The sequence below is a fragment of the Callorhinus ursinus genome, unplaced genomic scaffold (assembly GCF_003265705.2).
Source record: "Callorhinus ursinus isolate GAN/ISIS: 27379988/994484 unplaced genomic scaffold, GSC_fseal_2.0 scaffold3, whole genome shotgun sequence".
Lineage (NCBI taxonomy): Eukaryota > Metazoa > Chordata > Mammalia > Carnivora > Otariidae > Callorhinus > Callorhinus ursinus.
Window position 1 is genome coordinate 25,930,562 of NW_027397065.1, and position 13,063 is coordinate 25,943,624.

The window sequence follows — 13,063 nt, forward strand, 5'->3', positions numbered from 1 at the left end:
CTCTATTCTGTTCCATTGATCTATGTGTCTGTTTTTGTGCCAGTACCGTACCGTCTTGATGATGACAGCTTTGTAATAGAGCTGGAAGTCCGGAATTGTGATGCCACCAGCTTTGCTTTTCTTTTTTAACACTCCTCTGGCTATTCAGGGTCTCTTCTGGTTCCATACAAATTTTAGGATTATTTGTTCCATTTCTTTGAAAAAAGTGGATGGTATTTTGATGGGGATGGCATTGAATGTGTAGATTGCTCTAGGTAGCATTGACATCTTCACAATGTTTGTTCTTCCAATCCATGAGCATGGAACGTTTTTCCATTTCTTTGTGTCTTCTTCAATTTCTTTCATGAGTATTTTATAGTTTTCTGAGTACAGATCCTTTGCCTCTTTGGTTAGATTTATTCCTAGGTATCTAATGGTTTTGGGTGCAATTGTAAATGGGATAGACTCCTTGATTTGTCTCTCTTCTGTCTTGTTGTTGGTGTATAGGAATGCCACTGATTTCTGTGCATTGATTTTATATCCTGCCACTTTACTGAATTCCTGTATGAGTTCTAGCAGTTTTGGAGTGGCGTCTTTTGGGTTTTCCACATACAGTATCATATCATCTGCAAAGAGTGAGAGTTTGACTTCCTCTTTGCCGATGTGGATGCCTTTGATTTCTTTTTGTTGTCTGATTGTTGTGGCTAGGACTTCTAATACTATGTTGAATAGCAGTAGTGATAGTGGACATCGCTGCCGCGTTCCTGACCTTAGGGGGAAAGCTCTCAGCTTTTCCCCATTGAGAATGATATTGGCTGTAGGTTTTTCATAGATGGCTTTTATGGTATTGAGGTATGTACCCTCTATCCCTATACTCTGAAGAGTTTTGATCAAGAAAGGATGTTGTACTTTGTCAAATGCTTTTTCTGCATCTATTGAGAGGATCATATGATTCTTGTTCTTTCATTTGTTAATGTATTGTATCACGTTGATTGATTTGCAGATGTTGAACCAACCTTGTAGCCCAGGGATAAATCCCACTTGGTCATGGTGAATAATCCTTTTAATGTACCATTGGATCCTATTGGCTAGTATTTTGGTGAGAATTTTTGCATCCATGTTCATCAAGGATATTGGTCTGTAATTCTCCTTTTTGATGGGGTCTTTGTCTGGCTTTGGGATCAAGGTAATGGTGGCCTCATAAAATGAGTTTGGAAGTTTTCCTTCATTTCTATTTTTTGGAACAGTTTCAGGAGAATAGGTATTAATTCTTCTTTAAACGTTTGGTAGAATTCCCCTGGGAAGCCATCTGGCCCTGGGCTTTTGTTTGTTGGGAGATATTTGATGACTGCTTCAATATCCTTAGTGGTTATAGGTCTGTTTATGTTTTCTATTTCTTTCTGGTTCAATTTTGGTAGTTGATGCATCTCTAGGAATGCACCCATTCCTTCCAGGTTATCTAATTTGCTGGCATAGAGTTGCTCATAATATGTTCTTATAATTGTTTGTATTTCTTTGGTGTTGGTTGTGAACTCTCCTCTTTCATTCATGATTTTGTTGATTTGGGTCATTTCTCTTTTCTTTTTGATCAGTCTGGCCAGGGGTTTATCAATCTTGTTAATTCTTTCAAAGAACCAGCTCCTAATTTTGTTGATCTGTTCTACTGTTCTTTTGGTTTCTAGTTCATTGATTTCTGCTCTGATCTTTATGATTTCTCTTCTCCTGCTGGGTTTAGGCTTTATTTGCTGTTCTTTCTCCAGCTCCTTTAGGTGTAGGGTTAGGTTGTGTATTTGAGACCTTTCTTGTTTCTTGAGAAAGGCTTGTATTGGTATATACTTTCCTCTCAGGACTGCCTTTGCTGTATCCCAAAGATTTTGAACAGTTGTGTTTTCATTTTCATTGGTTTCCATGAATTTTTTTAATTCTTCTTTAATTTCCTGGTTGACCCATTCATTCTTTAGTAGGATGCTCTTTAGCCTCCATGTATTTGAGTTCTTTCCAACTTTCCTCTTGTGATTGAGTTCTAGTTTCAAAGCATTGTGGTCTGAAAATATGCAGGGAATAATCCCAATCTTTTGGTAGTGGTTGAGACCTGATTTGTGACCTAGGATGTGATCTATTCTGGAGAATGTTCCATGGGCACTAGAGAAGAATGTGTATTCCGTTGCTTTGGGATGGAATGTTCTGAATGTGTCTGTGAAGTCCATTTGGTCCAGTGTGTCATTTAAAGTCTTTATTTCCTTGTTGATCTTTTGCTTAGATGATCTGTCCATTTCAGTCAGGGGGGTGTTAAAGTCCCCGACTATTATTGTATTGTTGTCAATGTGTTTCTTTGCTTTTGTTATTAATTGCCTTATATAATTGGCTGCTCCCATGTTAGGGGCATAGATATTTACAATTGTTAGATCTTCTTGTTGGATAGACCCTTTAAGTAGGATATACTGTCCTTCCTCATCTCTTATTACAGTCTTTGTTTTAAAATCTAATTTGTCTGATATAAGGATTGCCACCCCAGCTTTCTTTTGGTGTCCATTAGCAGGGTAAATGGCTTTCCACCCCCTCACTTTCAATGTGGGGGTGTCTTTGGGTCTAAAATGAGTCTCTTGCAGACAGCATATTGATGGGTCTTGTTTTTTAATCCATTCTGATAGCCTGTGTCTTTTGATTAGGGCATGTAGCCCATTTCCGTTCAGGGTAAATATTGAAAGATATGAATTTAGTGCCATTGTATTGCCTGTAAGGTGACTGTTACTGTATATTGTCTGTGTTCCTTTCTGGTCTGTGCTGATTTTAGTCTCTCTCTTTGCTTAGAGGACCCCTTTCAATATTTCTTGGAGGGCTGGTTTCATGTTTGCAAATTCCTTTAGTTTTTGTTTGTCCTGGAAGCTTTTTATCTCTCCTTCAGTTTTCAATGACAGCCTAACTGGATATAGTATTTTTGGCTGCATATTTTTCTCGTTTAGTGCTCTGAAGATATCATGCCAATCCTTTCTGGCCTTCCAGGTCTCTGTGGATAGGTCTGTTGCCAATCTAATGTTTCTACCATTATAGGTTACTTATGTCTTCTCCTGAGCTGCTTTCAAGATTTTCTCTTTGTCTCTGAGACTCGTAAGTTTTACTATAAGATATCGGGGTGTTGACCTATTTTTACTGATTTTGAGAGGGGTTCTCTGTGCCTCCTGGATTTTGATGCCTGTTTCCTTCCCCACATTAGGGAAGTTCTCTGCTATAATTTGTGCCAATATACCTTCTGCCCCTCTCTCTCTTTCTTCTTCTTCTGGGGTCCCAATTATTCTAATGTTGTTTCGTCTTATGGTATCGCTTATCTCTTGAATTCTGCCCTCGTGGTCCAGTAGTTGTTTATCTCTCTTTTTCTCAGCTTCTTTATTTTCCATCATTTGGTCTTCTATATCACTGATTCTCTCTTCTGCCTCATTTATCGTAGCAGTTAGTGCCCCCATTTTTGATTGCACCTCATTAATAGCCTTTTTGATTTCGATTTGGTTAGATTTTAGTTCTTTTATTTCTCCAGGAAGGGTTTCTCTAATAACTTCCATGCTTTTTTCAAGCCCAGCTAATATCTTTAAAATCATGATTCTGAACTATAGGTCTGACTTCGTACTAATGTCCATATTGAGTAGGTCCCTGGCAGACAGTACTACCTCTTGTTCTTTTTGCTGAGGTGATTTTTTTTCATCTTGTCATTTTGTCCAGAGGAGAATAGATGAATGAGAGAACAAAATGTTAACAGGTTAACAATGTCCCCAGCAAATATACTCTAAACAAATCAGAAAAGACCTGAAACCAGGGGAAAAGAAAGGGAAAGAAAGAAAAAAGAAAGAGAGAAAAAAAAGAAAAAGGAAAAGATAAAAACAAACAAAAACAGAACAAAACAAAACAGAAAAACAATATGATCAAATATGATCAGGATAGTGCAAAGATCAGTGCCACACCCTAGATTTTGGGTGTATTTTGGTCTGTTAGAAGAAAAGTGCCTCCTAAAATTTTAAAGAAAGAAAGACTTATATATGTACAAAATAAGGGTTGATACAATGAAGAGATGGAAGATGACTGTAAAGATGAAAATTATAAAAGATTTTATAAAAGGAATTTATAAGATGTTTGAGAAAAGAAAGAAGATTTTTTTTTAAAAGATTTTATTTATTTATTTGAGAGAGAAAATGAGAGTTAGCACGAGAGGGAAGAGGGTCAGAGGGAGAAGCACAGTCCCTGCTGAGCAGGGACCCCGATGTGGAACCCGATCCCAGGACTCCAGGATCATGACCTGAGCCAAAGGCAGTTGCTTAACCAACTGAGCCACCCAGGCGCCCAGAAAGTAGATTTTTAAAAAAAAAAAAAAAGAAAGAAAAAAAAAAGGAGAGAATGTGATCAGGCAGGAGACTAGAACAAAGCCATACAGTAGTGATTTAGGGTATATTTTGATCTGTTAGAAGAAACTGTATCTCAAAATTTTAAAGAGAGAACAACTTATATACATATGCCAAAAATAAGGGTATCTACTATGAAGGGATACAATATGACTCTAAAAATGAAAAATAAAAATGTTTTTTTTTCAAAAAGGGATTGATAAGATGTTGGTTGAAAAAGGGAAAAAGAAAAATTAAAAAAAAACCCAGTTAAAATTAACTTTGAAAAACTAATGAATCATGGTAAAAAAAGCCATGAATTCTATGTGCGGTATTCCCCTAGTGCTGGAGTTCTCCCGTTCTCCTTGATCGGTAAACTTGGTCTTGGCTGGCTGTTCGTGCTGATCTTCTGGGGGAGGGGCCTGTTGTCATGGTTCCCAAATGTCTTTGCCGGAGGCGGAATTGTCCCTCCTTTCTGAGTCGGGGCTAAGCAATCTGCTTGGGTTTGCTCTCGGGAGCTTTTGTTCCCTGCAAGCTCTCGGTACAGCTTTGGAGGATGAGAGTGAAAATGGTGGCCTCCCAATCTCTGCCTGAGGAGACGAGAACTTGGGGCCCCACTCCTCAGTGCGCCCCCAGAGAAAAGCAGTCAGCCACTCCCGTCTCCCTGGTCTCCGGCTGCACTCCATGCTCACCGGCCTGTGACCGAGCGTTTCTATCTCTGGCACCCGACTGGGTGTGGAGTCTCCAAACCCAGCAGATCCCTGCGGTGCGCTCCCGCGCCGCTCCTCCTGGGGGAGGAAGGAGAATCTCCCCGGATCTGCAGCTTGTTGGGTCCCTGCTGGAGGAGCAGTGGCCTGACTGGGCTGCGGATCACAGTTTATGGCCACCCCGAGCTGAGAGCCCGCGCCTCGGCTCCGTCTCTGCAGCCAGCTTCCCTGCTCTGATACCTGGGAGCTCTGCCGCACTCAGGCACCCCTGGTCTTTCTGTGACCCCGAGGGTCCTGAGACCACACTGTCCCACGAGGGTTCCACCCCCAGCTTAGCCACTGCAGCGATATCCCTCAGCGGAGCCGACTTCTCAAAGTTCCGATTTTGTGCTCTGCGGCTCTATCACTTGCCAGAAGCGGCCGACGGAGGCCCCCTCCCCCACTGTCTGTCCTCCCCAATATCGCCTGGGATTCACTTCTTCACACGTCCTACCTTCCAGTAAGTGGTCGCTTTTCTGTTCAGAGAGTTGTTGCTATTCTTTTCTTTGATCTCCTGTTGAGTTCGTAGGTGTTCAGAACGGTTTGATCCCTATCCAGCTGAATTCCTGAGACCAGATGAAATCCAGGTCTCCTAATCCTCCGCCATCTTGCCCCGCCCCCCTGTATGGTATTCTTAATTTTATAAGAAACTGCCAAGCTGTTTTCCAAAGTGGTTGTACCATTTTGCATTCCCTCCAAAGTGTATTGAGTGTTGTTCTACATCCTTGCCAGTCCACGATTCTCTCTCTCTCTTTTCTTTAAGGCATTCCGCTAAGTGTGGAGTTGTATCTCATGGTGGTTTTAGTTTCATTTCCCTAATGACTAATGATGTTGAGTATCTTTCTCTGTGCTTTTTGCCATCGATATATTTTCTTTGGTAAAGTATATGTTCAAATCTTTGGTTCATTTTTTATATTTATTTATTTATAAAGATTTTATTTATTTATTTGACACAGAGAGAGAGACAGCCAAAGGGAACACAAGCAGGGGGAGTGGAGAGGGAGAAGCAGGCTTCCTGCCGAGCAGGGAGCCCAATGTGGGGCTCAATCCCAGGACCCTGGGATCATGACCTGAGCCGAAGGCAGACGATTAACGACTGAGCCACCCAGGCGCCCCTTTGGTTCATTTTTTAAATCCGTTATTTTTTATTGTTGGGTTTTGAGTTTCTTTGTAATTTTAGATACAAGTGCTTTATCAGATATGTGATTTGTAAAAATTTTCTCCCTGTCATGGCTTTCAAAGAGCAGACATTCTTAATTTAGATTACGTCCAGTTTATTTATTTGTTCTTTCATTGTGCTTTTGGTCTGTATATAAGAAATCATTGCCTAACTGAAGGTCACAAAATCTTCCATTTTTTTGGTCAAATTTTAGAATTCTAGGTTTTATATTTATACATGTGATCCATTTTGAGAATTTTTTGGTACAGTGTGAGTTTGGATAAAGGTTTTTGTTTTGTTTTACTTATCTGTTTGTTTTTTGCCTATGGGTATCCCATTGTTCCAGCGTTATTTATAGTTGGAAAGACTGTCCTTTATCCACTGAATTGACTTTTTGCCAACAGGACCTATATATTTAGGACTATTTCTGAATTCTATTTTTCATTCCATTCTTTTTCATGTTTATTCTTTCTCCAACACCGCTCTTTTGATTACTGTAACTTTATACTAAGACTGGATGTGAATCTTCTAACTTAGAAGAAAATGTGTATTCTGCTATTTTTTTGTGGTTTTCTCTTAATGTCAATTAGGTTAGCTTAGTTAATACTATTCATGTCTTCTGTACTTGGTAACAATTTGTCTACTTGTTCTGTCAATCACCGGGAGGTGTGTTGAAGTCTCCAGTTGTATTTGTAGATTTGTCTTTTTCTCCCATCAGTTCTGTCGGTTTTGGTTCATGGACTTTGAAGCGCTGTTGTTAGGTGCATACACATTTACATTTGCTATGTCATTCTGGAAAAGTGACCCCTTCATCATTAAGTAATGTCCATTTTTATACTCATTCTGAAGTCTGGCTGACATGTTATTGATATAGCTTTTTCTGCTTTCTTTTCATTAGAAATTGCATAGTATCTCTTTTCTGTAATTATATTTTTAGCCTTTATATTTAAATGGGCTTATTGTATACAGCATATAATTTGATCTTGATTTTTTAATCCAATCTGATGATCTCTATTTTTGAGAGCTTGTTTGGAGGTTCTAGCAGGGGAGCGCAGCTACTCGTATACCCTTGACCGAAGAACGGTCCTCTCCTCTATCGGGGAAGGTCGTCCTCTTCGACCGAGCGCGCAGCTTCGGGAGGGACGCACATGGAGCGGTGAGGGAGGAAGGGGACACCCGCCTAGCCAGCCAGATCAGCCGAATCAACCCTGGCGATCAATGGGGTGACAGATGTCGCAGCCAGATCGCCCTCACATCCTGATGATCTCTATTTTTAATTAATGTGTTTATAAAAGTTTATAGTCAGTGTAATTACTAGTGATTAGATTAAAATCCAGCATACTTTTAGCTATTTAATTTTTTAGTCTTTTGTTTCTTCCTCTCTCACATTTCATTTTTGATTATTCCATTTTAGCTCCATTATTGATTTTTTTATTACTGCTTTTTCAAATTATTTTATTCATTGCCCTAGGTTATACAGTATACATTTTTAGTTAGTCTACTGTTAGATAATCTCATAATACTTAACATGTAGTATAAGAATCCAACATTATTTTCCCAATTTCTACCCCAATCTTTGTGCTATTATCATACATTTTACTTTTACATATGCTATAAACACAATGCATTGTCAATAGTTTTGTTCTAGATAGTTATCTTTTGGGCAGCTAAAATAAAGTTGAATTTTATATTTACCTACATTTATTCCATTTCTAAAATTCTTTATTTCTTTGTGTATATGTTATGTCTTACCAAAGTTTTTAAAAATGCATTGAAATTTTTCTTCTCTACTAGCACAAACACCACCGGTCCCTGCCTTCTCCTGACTCTGTTAAAAATGGATTGTGAATAGACAGCTAGGAATATGTTTGATTTTTAGAATTCTTTTGTTGCTTACTTAGAATTTCAGAACCACAGGATTGAATGTGTCATAAGAGTCCTTTGGCCTAATTTTCAAAGTGTGACAGATTTACTTCAACTGATCTTATTTTAAGATTTATCTAAAGTTCTCTTTCTGAGGTTGTAACTTAAGCCTGCTTGGTCTATGGGCTTCTGTCTCTATTTCATTGTCCTGCTGTTGTGTGAGGAAAAGGATCATCAGGACCACACTGTCTGCTTTTTAATGTTCTCCTTTTAGTAACCTCACACATGTATGAAGACAGTTACTGAGCCCCTTCTTGCCATTCCCCTTTACAGGTAAAAAACATTCTGTACTTCTTTGAGTTTTTTTTTATAGAAAGATAGATCTACTTTTCCTCTATATGTCTTTAACCATTTCTATAATATTTTCTCCTTCATATCTCACATAATTATTTTTGTTAGGGCATATGTAAATAAGTGGTAGCAGTGTTCACCAAGATGAAAGAGCCAGCCAGAATCTCTGTGGGGCTAATGTTGGCACTGGGAGAATGCCAGGGCACCAAATGAATTGGTGTAAATTTACAGGGTCCCCTGTTCCTTTGCCAAGTAGTGCTCACTGTCCTTACCCTTACAGCCCCATGCTGAACTTAAACCCTCTCCCTGAAGCCGTATGGCTAATTTTACTCCAGACACATACCTTTAGGAAAGCTCAGGGACTCTGAAATTTGGTGGATGTCGTCCAAAAGCTGTGTTCACCTGAGGACGCAGGTTATTCCAGAGCCTACTGAATGGAGCAGCCCTGGGCATGTTACTTGTGTAGGGATGGGCCAGGAGGAAAAGAACAGACTGGAAAACCTAGAACTTTTCTGAGAAAACTGTATTCAGTTGTGAGAAAAAAAATACAATTGGGCTGGTTCCTATAGTAGAACTTATAAACATTTGTCGGTTATGAGGGTAACTGCAAGACTTATTTTCAAGCTTTCCCCTTGATTTCAGGTTCAGAGCGTAACATTTTCTTTTTGTCTTTTTCCCCCTCAAGGGGTGCTACATCCATTGTGTACAGATGCAAACAGAAGGGGACCCAGAAGCCTTATGCTCTCAAAGTGTTAAAGAAAACAGTAAGTTTATTTCATTATATAACAGCATCTCTAAGGGATCTGTGACCTGGAGAAGCCAGGAGCCCTGATTCACAGGACAGAGAGGCCAGAGAAATGCTGTGTGCAGCTAACTCACCTAAATCCTGAGTATGAGAGTGCAGCCAAATGGGTTGTTTTCTGATGGAAACTGCGTGACTCTTTGAAAGCGACTGGATCTCAGGCTGGATGTGGTTGTGGGGAGAAGTGTGGTAAGGAGAAACCTTTAGAGCTGGCAGGTCAACCTGGTATACTTTGTATACCAGTCATGTTTTCAGCTATATATGTGTACAGCTATAGAATCTCCAATCACAGTTTAATATACTAGAAATGCTTGCTGTTTAAAAAAATACCTAAATGAAACACAAATAGCTGTATTTGTGAAAGGAGTCATCAGCTTCTAACTTGTTGGGTTTGCTTCAGTGAAGTGCAACTAGACAAATGCTGTTGTTTCTAGGACTGAGCCTGCTCATTTAAGATGTCTCTGTTTGAACAAGAAGGAAGGATTGGGTTTTCATATTGCTTCTGTTTGCCATATACTCGTAGGCGAGCCAAGGGGGCAAAGTTATTCAGACTCATCTCCAGTGAGTAAGAAGTGCAGCAGGTAAGAGTTCATGATAGAAATGGCAGCATCTAACACCAGCATTCATGGTAGTCCCTGCATCCCAGAGAGGGTTTGTCATAGCAATGCACTACTACTCTCTGCCTTGAAAGAGTTGCCCTTTATAAAACCACAAAAACACAACATAATCTTTTATAGCACATTCTTCCTTTCTAAATTCTGTGGGAACACATATGTGAAATATATATACTTCTGAAAGTAAAGTATGCTGAGGAGAGAAATAATATAAATTTTGAAATCAAATGATACCTCTTTTAGGACAAGGGTTTTTTTTTTCTAATATCACCAGTTGTTTATGTATTGTCTGGCACAGGGAAATTTTAGAATCTCATATAATGAAGAAGAGAATAATGGCATGCGGTTTTCAATTGAGTAAAAGTAGAATGACATTTTGAAACAATCTGTTAGAATTTAAAGCCAGAGCAAACTAACAAAGACAGTTTAATTGAAGAATAATTTAATGATTTAAATGGCAGTTGCTACTAGAAACCCCATATTCTAGATTTCCTATTTGGTGTAGGCAATGATTTAAGTTACTCCAGAATGTAAGGAATCTTTTGATTGATAAGGTTTGGAATTTTCTCTTAAATCAATTTCTTATAGTCATAACATTTATTTGAACTAAGGATTATTAAAATTTTATGAAATGGAACTTCCAAGTAAATACCTACTTTTTAGGAAAATAAGTTGGCGTGCTTTAGTAGTAGTCACACAAGAGATGTTTTTGGACTTCATTTTATCCTTTGTTGCTGGTTAAAAAAAAATTGTCAGTAAAATTTGTGAGCGGTTGTTTTGTTTTCATAGTTGAGGAAACTTTGAAAGGGACTAGCTGTATGAATGTCTAGGAGAAGAAACACTTAGAAATGACATGTGAATGCTCAGAATCCCAAAGGACAAAGGGCTGGTTTAGAAAATATTGGTTATGCCAAAAATCTTTGGTTGAATTGGAATAAGAGACAGGAAGACATTTGGTGGGTTCGTGACTCATTCATTGGGAAAGTAAAGCTCTAGTTTGCCCTTGCTGTCTTCTCTTCTCCACCTCTGTTGTGGAAACATCTTCCTCAGAAGACAGGCGGGAAGAAAATGTGGACGGGAACCAAGTGTCAGATGGAGATGCAGAGCGGTGCTGTAAGGCTAATGTTGTCAAACACAGTTACTGCTGTGCCAAAGGGAATGAGAGGAAATCCCCTGGAGAAACCCAAGCTTTGAACGTGAATGGGGTGGGATCTCCAGCATTGTCTCCTAGGATAAACCATGCACAGAGATGTGTAAATGAGAGAAATAGGCGGCAAAACCTCAAAAAGCAGTTGCCTCCAGTGTTTCATTTCATATAGGTCATGAAGGCAGAAATTCCTTATCTAAATGAAATGAATGAAGCCTATGAATCTCTTTACAGAAGAAAAGCAAAACAAGGAAAACAAAGTATTTTCCTAGTGAGTTCCATTAAAGATCTGTTCTTTCAGGGAAAAGGGGGCTTTAGAAATTGAATTATTTGGGCTCCTGGGTGGCTCAGTTGGTTAAGCGACTGCCTTCGGCTCAGGTCATGATCCTGGAGTCCCGGGATTGAGTCCCGCATCGGGCTCCCTGCTCAGCGGGGAGTCTGCTTCTCCCTCTGACCCTCTTCCCTCTCGTGCTTTCTATCTCTCATTCTCTCTCTCTCTCTCTCAAATAAATAAATAAAATCTTAAAAAAAAAGAAATTGAATTATTTATGTAATATATTTATTAGATTGAGCCACAAAAAACTGCCTCTCTTAAATCATTTTTTTTACCTACAAAAATGGCAGTTTTACGTGGTTCACCTAATAACTTTGGGACCACTATGCTACTTCATTGGATAGTTCCTCGAGTCCTCATTTTATGACTAGACCTAAACCTAAAAGGTCTGAAAGATTGTCTATCTGTCTGTCCGTCTGTCGTTCTGTCATCAGCTATCTGTAAGAATTTCCTGGGTCTGGTGTAATAAACCACCACAAACTGGGAGGCTTAAAACAATGGAAATTTATTCTCTTACAGTTCTGAGGCCAGAAGTCTGAAATCAAGGTTTTGTCAGGGTCAATTCTTTCTGAGAGTGCTCAGGGAGAACTTGTTCCATGCCTCTCTCCCAGCTCATGGTGACAGAAGCTTGCCCTGCAGATGGGTCACTCTAATCTCTGCCTCCATTGTCACATGGCCACCTTCTCCCTATGTGTCTGCATCTCATCTTTCCTCTGTGCATTGTCTGTGTCCAAATTTTCCTTTTCTTAGAATGACACCATTCCTATTGGGTTAGGGACTGACCCTGCTCCACTATGACCTCATCTTAAATGAACTCATATCTACAACAACTCAATTTCCAAATCACATCACTTTCAGAAGTACTGCTGGTTAGGACTTCAACATATCTTTTTTGGGGGGACACAATTCTGCCCATAATACCATCTATAAGAGAAGACTTCCAAGGTGAATTTCAAAATATGCCATTCAATATTTTATCTGAAGATAAGTGAAACTTACATCACATTCAAGAAAGTTAATAAACCTAAGAAAACTCATCCAGTTTATAGGTGATTAAATTCACATATGAACATTTTTAAGTTCAAGAAAGATTTCCCATCTCTTTTACAGTCAGTTATTTGATAACAATAATCTTCTTTCCCAGGATCTGTTTAAATACTTTTTCAATATAGTCTACCCAAATTTTATTTTGTGGCAATGTTATGTCCTTTCTCATTGCTTAGTATTTCAGGAAGGATTTAGTTTACATGTGGCAATAAGAAACTCCTAATTCTTCACTGAGAATCCATTAGGCACTCACATATCTGGGTGATAGACAGTGACTCTAATTTACCCACAGGAAGACAGACTAAAGCACGAGCCCTTATGGAGAAATCCATTATCTCTTTGGTTGTCAGGTACAGGACAGAGTTAATACTGAAAATAAACACGAATTGTCATGTTTAGACAATTGAGTATTTTGACTAATAAAATATCTGTATGGGAAATTAACATGTAATTATAATAAAAATATTTTTAATTGCCAGATATTTTATATATGGATATAATACCATGTACTTTTTATATATAGATAATGACATTTCATAGAACTAGTATACATTAAAATACATATTAACCAAGGTAATAATGCCTGCAACTTACTTTCAGATAGATAAGCAACAAAGAAGTGTGTGAGTATGTGTGCGTGCATATGGGGAGAGA

The 13,063-nt window shown here is 38.8% G+C and overlaps 1 protein-coding gene across 6 annotated transcripts in view; it reads left to right on the forward strand.

Annotated features, from left to right (window-relative positions):
* The window catches only part of CAMK4 (calcium/calmodulin dependent protein kinase IV), a 325,141-nt gene that overhangs the window by 204,369 nt on the left and 107,709 nt on the right, over window positions 1-13,063 (forward strand). For all 6 annotated transcript variants that reach the window (XM_073889115.1, XM_025866880.2, XM_073889130.1 and 3 more), the window contains one exon: window positions 9,151-9,229. In XM_073889115.1, coding sequence (XP_073745216.1) covers window positions 9,151-9,229 — 79 coding nt within the window. The remainder of the gene's footprint in view (window positions 1-9,150; window positions 9,230-13,063) is intronic.